This window comes from Besnoitia besnoiti, chromosome I, assembly GCF_002563875.1.
Source record: "Besnoitia besnoiti strain Bb-Ger1 chromosome I, whole genome shotgun sequence".
In the NCBI taxonomy this organism is placed as follows: domain Eukaryota; phylum Apicomplexa; class Conoidasida; order Eucoccidiorida; family Sarcocystidae; genus Besnoitia; species Besnoitia besnoiti.
The window spans coordinates 1879551-1897674 of record NC_042356.1 but is presented as its reverse complement, the minus strand read 5'-3'; the positions used below and the strand labels follow the sequence as shown (position 1 = coordinate 1897674).

The following is an 18124-nucleotide window of genomic DNA, read 5'->3' as shown; positions in this document are numbered from 1 at the left end:
GTTTTTTTTTTCTCGCCGAACAAGCGAAGGCTTTTTGAGGCTCCGATACCCAGATTAATGGCATCGCGTTAATGGGTTGCCAGAGGCCAGCCTTAGACAATATCTCCAACGTAGCATACTGGGTAGATGGATTCTTCTCTTCTAGGCGACAACGGCCGACGTAGCGGCGACGATAGGTTCACACGCTTCGTGTGCGCCTCTTTGTGTTTTGACGTACTGTAATGAGGGTTTCATATCACTCCTGGATGTTTGTGTGTGGGGGCTCCTGTCGGAGACACATTTCTTCTCCGTTTTTCGAACTCAGACACTCAAATGGAGCCCGTGTACGGGTTTCGCAAGGAGACTCGCACCCCGTTGCCGCCCAGCCTCTGTCAGCAGTTCACGCCAGCCAATTCCATTCCTTGCTTTCGGTAGGGTTTCCGCTTCGTTGTCGATTCGTTTCAAATCACCGCTGTCGTAGGAGCACATGCTTGCCTCCGTACTTCCGCGGGGCCAACGCAGTGTTCTGTCTGGTTCCCGCTTTGGCAGACTGTATTTTTATCATCTTTTGGCGTGCCACAGCAATTTCGCGTACTTCGTGCTTCCGCATTCGCAAGCGTTGCCTGCACCGAAGACGCAACGTGCTTCAGCTACATCTCCACCACGTCCCGTGGCGACACTCCGCTTCCCGTATTGTGACTTTCGTTTGAATCCCGCGCATCTGCATCCCCTGTGCGTTCCACCTCACGCTCTTCGCGCGTTGTTTCTGTGGCCTCTTGTCCACCTGCCTCTGGGTTGTCTCCTTGAGATCGACTTCGGCGTGTCTTCTTCGGCTCTGAGTTTTGCCTCATCACCTCCTTAAGCGCCGCTCGGATGCCTTCCAGGAGCGGAGCGGCGAGGGCAGCCTCGGCGTCTGCATCGGCGTACTGCAGCTCGTCCAGGAACGCGGCCTTCTCTGCTGGGGTCCACGAGAGGGAGAGAATATCGATGGCGAGCTGCAAAGTAAAGCGAAAGCCACCCAGAGCCACGTGTCATTCCAACGCAGCCCCCCAAACTGGGAGCGCCCCTCAGGGCCGACAGGCAGAGGTGAACAGGCCTGTTCGCTGGCGCCAGATCTAACTCATTTCATTGGCGCGCACTGTGGCCTGCGGCTTCGAGGTGACGACTTTCACGTCCTCGACAGTCTCTGCACGCGCGGCGTTGAGCCGGTAAAAACAAACGCCCACCTCCACCAGTATGCGTCGCGGGCTCTGAGCTGGGCTGAGGCCTTTTCCCTCACCCCGCCACGATTTAATGCAAGCTCAGACATCGATATATCCATATGAGCACGTGCAGTACGCCGCGGCTGCCACGAAATGCGCGAGAGCTCGTATCCTCACCTCAAGAGAGTCCGTGTCTGCGTCCCACATAGTCAGCTTGAGCTTCTTTGGGAGGAGCTGCTGACGTGTCGTCAGCGCAGCCAGAAAGAAGCGGCCCGCCACGCTCCATTCTTTGTGGAAGTGGTAGACGCGCGCCAGCGCCCCTGCAGTGACGAATGCAGCAGAAACGGCGTGGATCTCAGAAACACAGCTAAACGTCTGACAAGGGAACATGTTCGCTGTGAAGCATGTGAGCACCCAGAGTTGGAGAAAACCGGCATGCCGAGGAGTTACAGACAGTACGAGCACACGAGATTCCAGTGTTGGACAGTTCACTGAAATGAAACGGCGCAGCACTGCCACCACGATCGTCGCGAACTGCCCTCGGATTCCAACAGCGGGCACATCCCCCCCTCTGGTTTGTTTCTAGACCGTTGTTCGCCCAATGAGCAAGGGAGTGCCACCGCTTACGAATGAAATCCTTCTGCATCAAGTCGGCGAGTCTCAGCACGAATAACTGCGCCTCGCCGCTAGGTGCTGGCGGGTTACGCTGCACAGACAATCCAGCAAACACAGACGCTGGCAGCTCCGCGTCTCCGAAACACATGTGCCGCGCTTGCAGCGATTCTGCTCAAAGACAGGGTACCCCAGTTCGCTGCGCGGTGTCATACGTCTCCCACATGCAGCATCATATGTATATATATATATATATATAAATGGCAGACGCATACGCTTTCCGGGGTCTGAAATGTATATATCTATATATCTATATATCTATATATATATATATATATATATATATATATATTTGTAGTCTGCTAAATCCCAGCAGCCGCACCCAAATGACTGTTTCAGCCACATCCGAATATCTCACCCACAGAGAAACCACGGAGTCACGGCAGCACGCATCGAAGATGAAATTAACGGATAGAGCGAAATCGGGAGCTTTTAGACGGAGTCACAACCGTTGGCTGGCGTCCAAGCGTGGCTATGGAGAATGGTGTGACTTAGGGGCGAGCGAAAATCAGGGTGGTAGCATGGCAGGGGGTACGGTCGCATGCAATAGCGAAAGCAGTAGGACATGGCGAAACACAACAGAAAAGAGGCTTACACTGAATCGCCGTTATATCCAGTAAAAGGACGCGTGTGTCTCCTCACTGCAAGATTCGATTGAAGGCGCTGGCAACCCGCTTCCGCACGCGAACGAAAAAACGCGACTTCGGTGCGGAGGACAGGGCGTCGAGCCAGGCGTGTGCAGACGCTACATGCCTCATCAGGCCTCCGTAGACCAAGCGACAGCGGGCAGCTCAGCAACACGGACTCCTACCTGGAGGAGATGGCACACAGAGAACAGGTCGTCTGCTGACCGGAAGCCTTTCTGGAAACTCAAGGCGCTAACAAACTCCTCCAACTTGCTTCGCGTCCTCCACTCCTCGCGACCCTTTGTCCTCTCGAGGGGCGTTTTGACGCCCGCCTCAGGTCTCGCCGCCTCGCCCTGCTCGTCCCGTGCGTCCTTGGCTTCTTCGGAATTGGTGGCTCCTTCGCCGTCCCTGCTGCTTTCTGACTCCTCACAGAGCTGGCGCTCTGCGGCAGAGTCGCCCTCTTCGACGGCGTCTGGCGCCCCTGGTGTGGAAAGGAGAGCCTCAAGTCCGTCAGTGAGGAACTCCTCGAAGCTCGTGAAGATGAAGTGAAGATCCGAGACGAACTGGAGATAAATCTGAGAGAGCGTTCCATATCAAACAAACACACACACAGACGGAGCCGCAACGGATGCATCGACTGGCTATCGCGGCGCGCGCGTTCGGGGCATGAGCTATCGAAAAAAAATCGTCTTTCAAACAAGACGTCAAGACTCGATGCCGTCCTCTGGCATCTCGGCAGGACGGCCCCATGCGCACAGGCACGATATACAGGGAAGTCCTCGCACCGATATCCAGCTGCGTAGGAGCGCAGACGCAGAAGGGTAACCTTTGGCTTACGAGATCCCATATCCGGCTCCACGCTAAGGAGGGCGCGGCGATGAACTTTTGTTTACAGCTTGTCCCGTTACTTTCAGGGCAGCCGACAGAGATGGGCAGGCCGACGATGGGGCACGCTGGTCAGATATACGGAGAGACAGAGAGACAGGCCCGACGATACGATTCCGAGAGAAATAGTCGGGAGCCGTCACGGATCTACGTCGCCTCACCGATCGCGTGCGCGCAGCAGCTATTCGCAGTTGGGCTGTAGTTCTTTCGTCTTCTTCGTTCTTGCCGATTCCGCTCGTTCGTTTCCGCTCCGCCACAGGGTCGATGAATCCGACGTTACCCAGGAGCATCTGCTGCTGTTCATACACAGAGAGAACTTGCTGAGGCCCCAAAAAGCGTTTCTTCCGCTGGTGGAGCCTCTGAACTTGATGGAGGAGCGAAGAGGAAACTGCCTCGATCTCCGCAGTGTCGGCGGTGCGGGGGTGCGGAGACCGTTCGCTGCGCCGGTTCCACGCCTCGATCGCGTCTTTCTGGCGCTGCTGCTCGAGCCACGCCAGGCGAGGCACAACTTGGGTAATAACGAAGGAATAGCTGAGAAAACAAAAAGGCATCCACCATTAAATATCGAATCACTTCGTGCACAAGAAGCGGGTGCAGAGAAAACCACCCCACCAGGGACGCCAGAGGGCCTCGCATCTGACGCCACAAAGCAAAGGCATGCGTGAAAACCGAAAAGAGATCTTCAAGGGAGCGGTCTAGTGGGAAAAACAAAGGAGGAGCGGCAAGAAGTGCTGCGCAGTTGAAGGGTGCCTGCGGTGCCGTATTTCCTGAGCCCCCCCCAGTGCATCTCTGCACAGCATCACGACGGATATCTTTCTGCGTCATGTCCGCGGTGTCTTACCTCAGCGTTTTATACGCCTCCATGATCTTCCGCCTCCTTCCCTCCTCCTCGCTGGAGAGCGCCTCGTCGGCGGAGTCCGCGTCGCCCTCGGGTTGCGCGTTCGCTGCACCAAGCGCCTCCGCGGCTTTGAGGCGCTCGGCGGCAAGGTGTCTCTGTCTTTTCCGTTTTTCGTGCGCGAGGAGCTTCTGGCGGTGCGAGTCGAGGAGTCGGAAGAGGTACCCCTCTTCTTTCTTGAAGCGGCCGCTTCCCCACTTTTTCTGGCGAAATTTTGGCTGCTGCCGCAGATACCCCACTTCGCGTGTATGCAGTTCTTGTTTTTGCTCTGCGCTGAGTTCCCCGCTCTCCTCTGGCTGTTCCCTCAAGCATGCACTGATGACAGACGCTTCGCGGGCTTTGGAGCCACCCGCCCCCGCGCCTCCGCCTCCTTCGCGCTGTCTCTCTGTCTTCAGCTCCTCAAATCTCTTTTGGAGAGCACGGCGCCGCTCAGAGACGAGCAACTCTTGGTACTCCGGCGTGTGGAGAAGCTTGTTGCGATTCGGGTCGAAGCGCGCCCAGAACTTCTCTCGAAGAATCAGCTGCTTCAGCCCTGGATGTGCCGCGCGGTAGATCGGCTTGCTCCGGCTTCGCGTCATCGTGAGCCGCGTCCGGAAACGATCTGCAGTCTGGTTGCAGGAGTCTGCCTGTTCATTAGCGCAGACAAGCTGAAAAACACCGGCACGCGGCGCTGCAGGAAAAGGCGAAGAAGCCGAAGAGCACGAGGCAGTGCCGCCCCAAGTCGACGAGGCCGGGGACAGGAACGCGGCAGCGCCGAGGGCGATGCAGGAAAGAAAACTGGAAAACCTAAAAGTGGCAGATGGATCTCGCGGGATGTCGCGGATGGCGGCCTCGTTTGAACCGGGCCTCAGCCAAGCAAGCGGAGCCGCTCGCGTCGGGCGCAGGCAAGGAGCCTGCCGCTGCCCTCGGATGCTCGACGTTCCAAGGAATCGTCTCTCGTCCCTCCTCAGTGGCTCGCTTGTTTCCTCCAGTGGGAGGAGGACGTTAGCGGCGCGCCAGGGGGTGACAGCCTCCTCCTCGAGCCAGCGCGAGTGCGCAGCGGGTCCGGGAGAGAAATCGTATCGATCGCCGGCAGGCAGGCCGCCGCCTGACGGTGAGACTCGCTCTCTCACTTCACTCGGCAGAGGCGGATCCCACAGAAGAGTGTGCCGTTGGAGCGTGTCCAGAAAGGGCGGAGGATGCGTAGGGCCTGGCAGCAATCGCCGAGCGACGGTGAGGTTCGGGGCGAACGACAGGAGGAGGAAAATGAGGAGAAGGAAACAAGCCCGTCGTGCCGCAGCTCGGGCGGCGAAACAGACCCGAGGGGTGTGCAGTTGCATGGGCTGCTGGCGGGAAGGAGACGAACAAAGCCGCCGGCATGCGGAGAGGCGTCCGCTGAGAAGCTGCATTGGCAAGTCAATCGCAGGAGAGATCTTTAGAGTCGAGCGAGCCTCCATTTCTGGAGCCTGTCGAAACGACGCTCCGGCTGGGATATGCTGCTGGTGGCTGCCGAGACGCGAAATGGCATCCACACCGCACGCTGGAACAAAACAGGAACTCCCGCAACTGGAGCGAGGCACCAAGAAAAGGTGTGCAAGTTGCGCGAGTGTTTCTGCGGGCGAGAAAGGAGCTGGGGAACCTTAGCTTCTCTGCAGCTGCCGGCGCGGTCAACGGAATCCACTGTGCCGACAGTCACGAGTCGCTGATATGTCCCATCGGCCTCCCCCAGCAAAGACTGAGCGTACGCAAAACGCAGCTCGCAAGAGACCAGATATGGTTCGATGCGGAGCGAGGAGAAGGGTCCACGGTCTCCGTGCGAGTGAACCTGTGTGCGCCTGCTCAAGAGTGATGCCAGTCATGCGGAACAGCGCCTCATGCACATTATCGGAGAAAAAACTCAATCTCGAAGAGTGCACGAGGCATGCCGTCACGTGTGGGAGGATTCCGATGGAGGCTGCAGCATCGACGAGCTTTAGGCCGAATCTTGTAGAGGCTGCAGCCCCAGGGTCGGTCGAACTGTCTGCACGCCCCCGAACGACGAGGTAGACAGAACCAGACAACAAGCTTTCTGCAGTCTCGCCACACAAGTAAGAGGTCGCGGAATAGGGCCTCCAGACGCGTGGGGGTGAGTCTACATGACACAGAAGTGAAAAAAATTGTGTGCGGGATCAATGGAGACGTGATGGACGATGCGTGCAAGACAACACCTGGACGGCTGCCCGCGCCCGCTGGAGCCGCCAAGTCGCACTGCGAAATTCATCCGCCACGCCCAGTACCCTTTCAGGCCAAAGCGATGAACATGCTGGAGAAAGAGAAGTAAATTCGATCTGAATTGATCGACTGGGAAGAAATACACAGTTCCATCCCGACAGAATAGGGCGGGTACTGCCCGACTTTTCTCGGAGCACAGTTGCAGGGGCAGTCGAGGCACACTGCCTCGGCCAGGTTCGCGAGCGAGACAACTCGTGTTCAGCGACTGCGTTGTATAGTATAGATGCCGTGTAGGAGGCGGTATTTGGGCATGGACTCCCGTCTGCGGCTTGGCACTATCGACCGTCACAGTCCCCAAGACATTGTTGCCGACTGTTAGTCGGAGGCGCGACGCGGTAGAATTTTCTGAATATAACGCCAGAAGCCGATCTCAGTTTTCTTCAACTTCCAGAGGTGCCACGGACGGCGCGCAACAGCTCAACGCGGTTGGAAGGCACTACAGGATGAGTCAAATTGCGGACATTCTCTCGGAGCCGCTGTTACGTGTCGCACAAAGCGCTGATATAGTGTTCCTTACATACTAGTTGAAGGGCAGGGACCGCATACGTCCATTCTGCTAGCGTGGCAGCAACCCAGTTTCTTGTAGCAACTTCGGATAAATTTAGTGTACTGCAATTTACTCTTGGAGGGATAGACGCGCTGGAGGCCCGTATAACTCGAGCTACGTCTGCTGCGAAGAGTTCATTTTCATACGCCGCATAGACGGTATTGTGCGCATCAATCTCCGACAGGCACAGCTACGCTGTTGTCTGCGAATGCCGGGTGCCTCCTGAGAAAGCGAACGCTGGCTAGGTGTGACACGCTGTAGCGGGTTCGATGCTGAAGTTGTGTCTCGTGAGGCGAACGCATGTGTTTTTTGCCGTACGGAATTCGACACACATGCACAGAAGTCAAAATGACAAGAAGCAGACGCTCTATGATTTTCCGCGTTAGGCTACAGGGTAGGCGCTCAGTAGAACTCCACAATTCCCTCTATTGTCTTTTTTTTCCAGACGTGAGTCTCCGCGAAAGAAACGACGGGTGTCTGACCGTGGACACCTCCAACATGTTGCACACACATATTAGCGACAATAAGAAACCGGCAACACACGCTATCTCCAGAATGAGAACTTTATAGACTGGTTGCCATTGAGACCACTGGCACGGTCTACAAGAGCCGAGGGTGCCGATAGTCCTGAGCATGCTTCAGAGCTCCGAGAGGTCGGCAACGACTGAATGCGGTCGCCATCGGGTTAGCGTGTTGAGCCGCGCCCCATGACAGCCGCAGGAGAAAACCTATGTTTGGTGGAGAGGACTATGGCGTACCATTCCAGGCGAAGCACTTGGCTTCCGGGGGGGGAGCGCTCCGGAGAGAAACGTCTCAAAGGACTGGGAGCAATGTGGTTGATGTGCTGGCTGTTTACGCGTCTGTGTTCCTCACCTTTCCTCCGCGGTTGCGGTCTTCGCAGTTTCAAAGGGGGCGTCGATACCTGCATCCGAGTTGGAAAGGGAATCGCCCGTCTGCGTGTCTTGTCGCTCCTTGGTGGTGAATTCTGCTTCAACGGCGAATCCTGCTCCACAAAAGCAAAAAACGTACACGATCTCTGAGAACCTTTACGGCGTGCCGCGTGTCACTTTCGTCGGACAGCATATACGCATTACCTTTATCTGCAGCAACGTGAACGAAGCGGCTGAGCCTGCAGTGCCTCATCCCTGCGTACCGTTTTCAGCCATCCATTCGTCCGATATGAACTTGGACATGTAATTTCTGCTGGAGTCCGGAAGTATAACCACACATTTCTGTCCTTTCTTCAGTCTGCGGGCAACCTGAAGGGCCCCCCACACGTTTGCTCCCGAAGAACCGCCAACAAAAAGCGCTTCGTGGCGAATTAACGCCCTGGCCGTTGCGAAGCTCTCCGCATCGCCAACTTTTATCCACTCATCGACCACGTCACGATCAAGAACACCTGGCACGAAGTCGTAGCCAATGCCTGCAGACAGCGGACGACACTACCGAGGACGGTGTGGTAGTACACAGATAGGAGGAACCCACCGAGGGCTTTTCAACTGGTTGTTTTGTAAAACCCAACTACAGTATTCACTGCCCGTGTTAACATCACCATCGGTCGCTGGTTGGCTGTTCAGACCAAGGCGGCTGAGAAAATTTATTCGAGAATCCCTTGTTTCCACATACCCTCGACTAGATACGACTGAAGACGCTGTTCATCATTGAGACTATCGGGAACAGACAAAATGGAACCCTTCGGGTCGACTCCAATGATTCTGCACTTCGGGCATCTCTCTTTAATCTTCTTGCCAACCCCAGTTATCGTGCCTCCGGTTCCCGCGCCGACTACGATCATATCAATATCTCCGTTACATTGCGTTAGCACCTCCTCTGCTGTTATGTCATAGTGGACCGCAGGGTTGGCTACGTTGTTGTACTGGTCTAAAATGTGAGAGTTCTTAATCTCCCGTTGGAGTTTCGCCGCAACGGCAATATGAGAGCTTTCATCATCCCACGCTGCCTCCGTAGGCGTCCGAATGATTTCGGCGCCGAGGCACTTCAAGATGTTCGACTTCTCTGCCGACATTTTTTCTGGCATGGTTACAATCATGCGGTAGCCACGGACAGCAGCTGCTAGTGCCAGACCGATTCCTGTATTGCCGCTGGTAGGCTCGATCAGAGTGTCACCGGGCTTCAAAATGCCATCGCGTTCCGCCTTTTCGACCATAGCCTTTCCAATTCTGTCCTTGATGCTTCCGCCGGCACTCAGAAATTCACACTTTGCCAGGAGGTCGCAATCAATTCCATACAGCTTTGCGAGGCGCTTCAATCTGACCATTGGGGTGTTCCCGACAGCATCTAGTATGCTATCTAGAATTCCTGAATATGGACCCGAAGCGAAATGCTCATTCATTTTGAAAAACGCTCCAGTATCCTCGCTGGCCTCGCCCCCTCCAGACTGTTCTTTGACAGGCGCTTCCTCGTCAGCCAGTCTGTGTTCAATCTTGTGAAAAACCTCTTGCCTTGTCTTCTCGCCTATATCTTGTCCTGACTTCCATGCGTGTTTGGCACTTTCAGAAAGCTTCGGTGGCGGCGGTGGCCCGGTAGGCGAAACCGATCCAGAAAATGCTCCTTCGGGGACAGAGTCCTCGTTCAGAACCTCTCCGCCCTTCATTTTGACTTTGTCAGCTGAGCCAACGACTAAGAAGTACTGGTGGATCTTGGTATCTCAGTGAACCAGGCACGAACCAGGTGAAACGCAGAGCTTCCACTAGTATGCCAAACGGAGCAAATCAGAGAGACTCAGTCTGTGTCTCAGAAGTGTCTCAGCATTCGACACGTCTGCTCGTAGAACACACCATGAAAGAGAAGGAAGAACTTCAGCCTGCCGGGTACAGTTGACTACCGACTAAAAACTCAAGGAAGGGCACGATCACAAAAATATGTGCTTCGTTGTTCACAGACAACCCTGGATTTTCACTGCGTTTGTGTGCACCTTGAGAGCATTTAAGAACGCCATTTCACACGCAATCAACAATACCGTTCCCAAAATGGAAGTTGAGCACCTCGTACCAGTGGCAGCAGATGGCAGCAGAAACGTGATGCTTAGAACTGCGCCCATAGCATACAAGAACAAGCAGACTCATCAGTGCAATCGTGTCCTTGATTTTTATAGCCTTTTGACACTCTCTGAGGGGAGCAAAACAGTTTCCGTAAAGCGTGTACTCAGAAAAAGTCTTGTGTCGAGCAGCTGCATTTGCTCTTGCGAGGTCGCTTGTTCAGAAAGTACACGATGGGGGGGCTGAAGCCCCTTTTTTGACTCAGGTTTGAAGTTTTGGTCTGCGCACAGCGACACCTGCGAAAGAAGGAAGCGAGCCAGCAGTGTTTGAAAACAGAATTGTTCGCTGTCAACCCGTGTATGCAGAGGGATCGCAGTGCCGGGGTACCATTGGATCAACGATGCTTAATGTACCCCTACGGAGCCAGAAGTACGTTCAGCGTGCGCGCTTTTTTTTTCAGCACGATGAGTCACACCAACGATCTTAAACGACCGTGTAGACCATGTCTTGTAACCGCAGAGGCACGAATCCCTCATGCACTTAAAGAGCATTTTCAATTGGAGTACAAGTACTCCACAGACGCGATGAGGGAAGCCGCTGCTGAACGGTACAAAAAGTAAGCACACTCGCGCGTTTCTACTGTATTGAGGTACGCTATTAGCTACCTCTGCGGCACAGCGACATTCGCGACTCCCCATCGGCCAAAGGCGTGAGCGCTTTTCGGGACGCTCTCGCTGCCGCTTGTGCCATGAGGCGACAAATCACGTAGCATCTCCGACACCACATGCTGCTGCCTCAATTCATCCACACCTCTAGCCGTGCGCGGTCTGCCTCCGAAGTACGCAGAAAGTCTCGACTCGAGTGAATAATGGCGTCGGTGCTTCACCCTTGAATCCTTGTGTCTCGAATTGGGGCATGCCTGTGAAAGCGGCCTCATGTCTACGTCTAGGGCGCACACGGATGCCCTTTGCCACCTGCAGAGGCGAGAGTTTTCTCCGGTTAATTCAATCGGACTACACCTGTGGCTGCGGTGGGTCGTCGCTGGATTGGAGCTGATGTGTGTGCACCAGAGGGACGGATGCGCGAGCTGCGTACAGCCGTTGTCGCTGAGTCACATTGCAAAAAAAGGCGCCTTTGTGCCCCGAAAAACATGCGTGTGTTTATGCTGAAGCACAAAAGGCCAATGTGGCGGCGCCGCCAGGCACGCTTCACCGTGGCAGGGCTCGAAAGCCCACCCCACCTGTCGCACTGGTCGGCATCCAACCGATGCGCCACGTTTCCTCCTAGGGCATCCTTCTACGAATACACGCCTTTAGCAATAGTTTACTCACACGCAGAAACCGGAAATAAGACGCCAAAAAAACAAAAAAACGCGACTCAAGGACACAAGAGAGGACGTGCTGAAACGTTTGCATGCGTCCTCGGACTGCTATAATGACCCCCAGTCGCACATCGCGGAACCGTCATCCGGGCACTGAGTAGGAACTGCTCAAGCCATGCGTTGGATCCCCCTAGAAAAATGTCGAAAACTGCAAAACGAAAGATCACCGGAGCGCCAAATCGCGTGATCGTCACGACTCTTGAAGCATCGCCTGTGGCAGGGAAGACTTCTAGACATCAGGGTTCGCCTCTGTCGCCTCCATCTTCATCGCTTTTCCTTCCGGCTCCGGTAGCGTGCGGTTGTTTGCGTAGTAGTCCGACAGCAGCGTCTCGAGTTGAGTCGCATACATCGACAGGTAGCTTGCCCCGCTCCTGTAAGAGCCCAGACCAAGGGAACAGCCCGGAACAACTCAGCTGTAATAATATGTATACATCCATGCTTCCATCTGACACAATAACCTACATCGCGAGACCACGAAGACCCCTATACGAAACCTACGTGAATGTCAGTTCACACTGCATGTTGCGACACGTACGGACCGACACACATACGCGGGCAGCTTTTGACAGGCACTCTGCGGAGAGCTGCAACGAACGCAGCCACGCCACGAGACCTGGGGCGGAAGGCCCTTCATCACTCCTGGTCACATCTCGAACTGCTCTGCGGGGGTGCGCCTGTGCCTGTGCGTATGCAAATTCGAGCCGCATTTGTCTCCTGCCTCCTCAGGGCGTCCTCAGTCTGCGTCCTTCTGCAGAAAACTCACTTTTGTTGCATCGCGACGAGGAGCGGCTTGAGGTGCGTCTGCACGACGTCGATGACCTTCTGGAACTGCCGTCCGTACACCTTCAGCGCCGCGGCGCCCGCGACCTTCAGGCCCACTACCAGCGCGCATGCGCAGACTCTGCGGGCGGCCTTCGGTCCAGCCAGGTTGAGGTTTATGAAGCGCGCGAACCACGACCAGACCTCGTCCTCTTCTGCGCAGTCGGCAGGCCACACACCGCACAGGAAGCCAGAGACACATGCCGAAGGGCACGGAGAACTCTGATCACGAATGCGCGGGGCTACCCTGGCAGACCGCGGTGCCTGAGCCTTTGACAACTTCAGCTGCATACAGAGGGACGCCGAAGGAACCATTCTAGTGGAAAACGGCCGAGCCTTACTGTGAGCAGCAACCAGGTACGCGAGCCAGAGGCGGAGACAGGCCGCCATGCGGGCAAAGAACGCTTCTTCATCTTCGCTCTCTCTCTGCCCTCGCACGGTCTTAAACTGCTCGAGGGACTGGCCCTGCGGACAGAAACAAAGCGAGAAAGCACGTGTGCGTCTGCAAAAAAGCTCCGGGTGCGGAACGCAACACGGAACGAAGAAACGGAGGACGCCACTCCACAAACTCCGACAAACCTGAGCAGATCCTGAGGAACAGACGGAATATACATATGCATCGAAAGACTGACCGGAGGCCCACAGTGAGAAGAGAGACGCGACGTCTGCGACGGTCCAGCGACTTGCAGAAAAAAGTTGGATAGGGAACCGAGAGGGCAGGACGCCTACCTGCTTTTTTCGGTAATAAAACGGCGCGGCGTAGCAGCAGGCAGCGTAGACATGAGCTTTCAGCCACCGCTCGAGAGGCGGATCCTCTTGAACGAGGCTGCAAAGGAAAACCGGAAATCGCACAGAGAACGTGGAAATGAGCGGGTTCGCGCCGTCGCACGACAGCACGACATACACCCCACCGACAGCTAAGACGAGCCCACTCGCCCTTCGCCTCTTTCCTAAGCGACCCGTATCGAGTCCGCTTTGCGTTTTGGCTACGCGGTCGTCCCGTGACCGCTCCCTCGAGCTGCATTGGAGAGGCATCCGCGCCTATGAGCACGTGGAAGAGCGCTGCGCAGGGCAGATGTGAGCAAGCTTGACTGCGTGAATTCGCGACAGGCAAACGCGCGAGTCTCCCTCCATCCCAAGCTGCCTCGGACGGCGCTCACCCACGAACCAAAAAGGCGTAGGCCCAAGCGGCGCTCGGCCTCGTGCTAACCTGAAGCACACACACCGCGAAAAAACAGAGACGCAGATTCGAGTTGCACTGCGCAGCTCTAAATCGTAGACCCTAGCCCGACTGTCCCTTCCAGACCGAGACCCGATATCACATCATTTCGATACAGTCTTAACGGTGACACACACACGCGACCCAGGCCGCGGCGCCCTGAAGGCTTCTGACAACGCACGGGCGTGCGCAAAGAAGATCTCTGCCGAAAGGCGTGCAGCAGGCGTTTGACTCGAAACCGTTTTCGGTATACTCCTCACTTGGCCCCCTTTGTCGGCGAGCTGGAGAAGCCTGTCGCAGAGCTGAAAGCGGAAGAAGTTCAGGGCGTCATTCGGCCCAGCCTTCAGGCGTCGCTGGAACTCGCGCAGCGTCTCGCAGGTCTGAATGTAAAACGAGGGCAGATGTAGAAACCACCTTGCACACGAAGCGCAGAGACGCGAGCGAGCTATCCCCCACGGATGACCAAAAGCGAGGCAACCATTGATGCGACGCGCGCGACTGGAGAGGGTGCGTGAGGGCGAGATCCACGCAACAAACCTCGAGCTCTACGAGGCCTCCGCACGCGTCAACAAGGCAGCCAGGCTGCCTGTCAGCGGTCCGCGAAGAAACAACGTCTCTTGAGGACGGCCTGCGCGGCTCTTGCCGGGAAGTGGACGGCGAACCTGGTCGTCAGCACTCACTCGAATAACTTGCGAAGTCGTGCTCGCCAGCTGATTCAGCGCCGTGTTGATTTTCTTCTTGATCTCAATCCTGAGCGCCTTCACCTGTGCCTCACTCATGCCCTGCGAGAACGGACGACGAAAACAAACACGACACACAGAACTGCCATGCCGCCTTCAAGCAGACAGAGACAAGAGCCACGAAATAGATGCAAGACACACATAGGAATCGGTCTCTCCATATATATATATATATATATATATATATATGGTTTTTTGTTTAGGGTTACATATATATATATATATATATATATATATATATATATATATATATATGCTCATGCACACTAACAAAGCCACGTCCGACGTATGAGCGTAGATGAGCGATTCTCTGCTTCCGAGAATACATATCTGCACATGTATGTATATATATGTACTCCACTCATGCGAGTCAACAGTGTTCAGAATGAGGCACACATGAGCGACTGCGCTTCCCCGTAACCCTCTGCCCGTAGGCATGCCGCGACATACAAGAGATACGCAATCACGCGCGCAGAACATACATATAGATACATAGATATATCTATATATTTTTACGTCCGTGGCAGTGCGGCGTTTGGCTCTTCTAGGATGCTACAGGCAAGCTGGAGAGCTTGTCGCTGATCGGAGTTCAGACTTACCGGGAGCTGCGTTAGGGGGATATCTCGAGTGCGGCTCGCCTCTTGGAGAAGCACGAAGACCGCCTTCAAGTAGGTGCCGGCGCCCGAGGGGTCTGAAGGGTGTGGCAGGAACGCGTCCAGAGGGTTGTCGCCTGAAAACAGAAGAAACGAAACGAGGAAGAAGTCGCTGGCCGGGGATCAAGCATGCGCGATGCACAGCCCTCTGCGCAGGGGGGAGTAAAGGCCACACTCGAGAAGTTCGGCGGACGCGAGGGAGCGGCGAGAATGAATATGAGGGCGGCGGAGACACTGCAGAAGCGAGGCAGCCACCAAGCGAAGTGATGGAGTGTCGCTGAGCAAACCGGGGGCTGGAAGTTGCGGACGAGTGTGCGTAATGAAGAATTTGGCAGGAAAAGGGGAGAACAGAAAAAGTCGGGAAAGAAGGCGACTGCGAGCACAGCAGAGTGCCCGAAAGCCATGCAGACAGGGACAGCCTGGCAACGCGAGCGCAAACAATCGCTAACAAGAACGCATCGTGTACCTTCGTTTTCGTTCTTCGTCTCCCCGGCTTGCGGCGCACTCTGGGCAACTGCAGCCTCCTGTTTTTGTCTCTCCTCTGCCACGCGCCTCTCGTCTTCTCTTTGCTTCTCTTCTTCCTTCTTCTTCCGCTCCGCTTCCTCCTGCTTCTTGCGCTCCTCTTCCTCCTTTCGCCTGCGCTCTTCTTCTTCCCTCTGCTGCCGCTCCGCCTCTTGCTTCTTTCTTGCCTCTTCTTCTTCTCGCCGGCGTCGCTCCTCCTCCGCCTTCCTCGCCCTTTCGGCCTCCTCAAGTGCTTTGCGCTCCGCCTTCGCGAGCGCGGCTTCCTCCTCGCGGCGTCTGCGCTCTGAAGGCAAAGGCAGAAGAAAAAAACAAAACATGTGGCGCTCGCCTCAGCGCTTCGCTGAAGAAAGAAGAAAAAAACTCCTCTTTCCCCGTGTCCCGCTCGCAGCAAAACAAAAACAGGACGGAACATGGAGCTGATCCCTCGTCGGAGCTGCAACATGACTCTTTTGGATTAGTATGTATTGAAAGGAACCCTAAAGTCGCACGGGGTGCTGCCTGCAACTCTCCTTCAGTGCGTCTTCACTCTCCCTCCCCCTTCTCGCTACTTCATCACCCGCTGGATCTTGGTCTCATTCGTTCGCTCTTTTTCGTTTTCTCTCTCTTTCCGTCCCTTCCTCGTCATCCGTCTCGCATTTGTTCACTTCCCCGTCATCAGTCTCCCCTTGTCTAGAGACTGGCTGTTCCCTTCTTCTGCGTTGTCTGACCTTTCTCTGCTTCGATTCGCTTCCTTTCTTCTTCTTCAGCCTTTAGTTTCTGCACGAACGCCTCGTCTTCAGCCTGTCGTGCCGCCTCGAGGGCCTCTCTCTGCCGCGCATACTCTTCATGTCTCTTGCTCGCCTTTCGCGTTCCCGAGCTCTTCTCTCCACCCCGAGACCCCAGTTTCCCGTTTTGCTTGCCTGCACTCAGCCGCCCTCCGGCGTCAGCGCGCCCGCAACTCTGTCCTGCGTTCTCCTTGCCGGCATCTGCGCTTCGCGCGACCGCGTCGCGGCCGTCGTCTCGCGGGGCCTCTTCTCTGGGATGGCGGCGTTTCCCTTGCTCTTTCGCAAGCGCGAAAACTTCGAGGCGCGAGGCATGCGCAGCTGCAGAGAGCGACCGGAGGAGCGTTTCTCGACTTGCGGCTCCATCGAAGACGCATGCCGCCGCAAACGCCCTCTCGCTTTCAGCGCGCCCGGCGTCGCCTCCGCCGCCGGGCTGCGCAGTCGGGACCACGAGCCGCCACCGGCTTGTAGACGGGGTAGAGGAGGCTTCAGCCAGATCCAGGCCGTCGGCGAGAGGGGAGAGACAGCCTGAGGCGGAGATGCACTCGTAGAATGAAGAAGAGGGAAGAAGACGAGGCGAGTCAAAGAGGCTGGGGTCAAAGCGAAAGACACGCAGCTGCTTCGTGAGCCCGCGGAGCTGCGTGGGCACGTCCGCAGAGGGCACGGCCGAAGGAGTGGATGAGGCGTTTGCGCATGCCTCTCTTTTGGGGTGAGAAGGAGGCGAAGAGCTGCGGAACGAGACAGAGAGTGAGGCCTCTGGACGAAGACCTGAACATCCTTTTTTGAGGCGCCCCGGGCGAACCTGCTTGCGCCTCCCTCGCAGCGCGTCCAGCGTGGGAGCTTGGAAGAGCTCAAGAGAGCCGCCGAAAAAGGAAGGATTCCAAAACATCTTCGAGAAGCTGTCTGTGATTTCTTTGCCACACGACGCGTAGAAGGAAAACGAATGGGTGGCGGCTCAAAACTGCCTTCGTACTCTCACTTCATCTTGCCAGGAACCCCCGGTCACAGGCGCTCCATGATACATACAGATAAACCAGAAAGACGCGGAAAGAGAGACGAAGACGCAAACACGAGGTTTCTTGTTGCGTGGAGTGACAGTGACCGTCCGCTCTGTTGAACAGAGCCGGCGACAAGCCCGTATCAACTGGAAATCGGTTGCGCTCCGAGAAGAACGCGCGATATGTGAGACCACTGACCGCCTGGAAGGTAACGTATTTTCCAATCTTCTTGTTTTGTGATTAGAAATGTTTCTGTCGTGAACTGGGCGGAAATTCTAATGCTCGTCAAAGGGCGGCGGAAGGGTCGCCGTGAGGGCATTCGCTTCCGCGTTTGATCCTGAACTGAGGCATGCAACGGAAGAGGACGCCAGACGAATACTTAAACAGATGACCGATAGTGAATGTCCGGGAAAAAGCGAGCTTCTTCAGGCCTGGCGAGCAGGGGAACTCGCCCGCCAAGCCTTCCGACTACAGCCCCCCCTACGATGTAGGTGACAGAGAGAGGGAAATACATGCTTTGCAGAGAAAGTACGGCACGCAGAAATATTGGACATTCCAGACTGTGTGTGCCTGCCAACACTTCTGGCTTCGGAGTAAAGATGACTTGCGAGGAAGGGAAAACAAATGCAAGACTCCCGCGGTCAAGTAACGGAAACTCAACACAACATTTGTACGTTTGCGCATGCATGCTTGTCATGCTTTTCCGAGGCAGCACATCTCATCTATTCGCGAACGCACATTTCCATCTCACACTCAAAGAGACTGGAGACATACACCGTTCACGGTCTTTCTCTCTTCCTTCTAAATATTCTCCTTTCACTAGTTCGAATATGTTTCAACAGAAAATCGTCTGGTCTCGGTCGCTGCGACCTCCGCATTGCATGAATTACATCGCCACGGTGTCGCAACACCTCACGTAGGCGGGCGCTTCACACGCCGCTTTCTCTTTTTTTGTCTGAGCCTCGCCTGATCGTCC

General features: G+C 55.6%; 3 protein-coding genes across 3 annotated transcripts; all 3 read right to left on the bottom strand.

Moving 5' to 3' along the window:
* Window positions 1-629: 629 nt before the first annotated feature.
* On the bottom strand, window positions 630-5695 carry BESB_002790 (uncharacterized protein; the record flags this gene model as incomplete). The annotated part of the gene is made up of 6 exons (XM_029359034.1): window positions 630-974; window positions 1359-1501; window positions 1809-1887; window positions 2665-3054; window positions 3526-3895; window positions 4206-5695. 6 exons carry the CDS (start codon window positions 5693-5695, stop codon window positions 630-632), a joined length of 2817 nt encoding a protein of 938 aa, XP_029221947.1.
* Window positions 5696-7925: 2230 nt separating this feature from the next.
* Window positions 7926-9409, bottom strand: BESB_002780 (CBS family protein; the record flags this gene model as incomplete). The annotated part of the gene is made up of 3 exons (XM_029359033.1): window positions 7926-8059; window positions 8210-8479; window positions 8683-9409. 3 exons carry the CDS (start codon window positions 9407-9409, stop codon window positions 7926-7928), a joined length of 1131 nt encoding a protein of 376 aa, XP_029221946.1.
* Window positions 9410-11665: 2256 nt separating this feature from the next.
* Window positions 11666-17039, bottom strand: BESB_002770 (uncharacterized protein; the record flags this gene model as incomplete). Its single annotated transcript, XM_029359032.1, has 10 exons — window positions 11666-11807; window positions 12200-12410; window positions 12597-12720; window positions 12985-13081; window positions 13416-13465; window positions 13735-13854; window positions 14155-14256; window positions 14814-14944; window positions 15334-15672; window positions 16097-17039. 10 exons carry the CDS (start codon window positions 17037-17039, stop codon window positions 11666-11668), a joined length of 2259 nt encoding a protein of 752 aa, XP_029221945.1.
* Between the last annotated feature and the right edge of the window lie 1085 nt (window positions 17040-18124).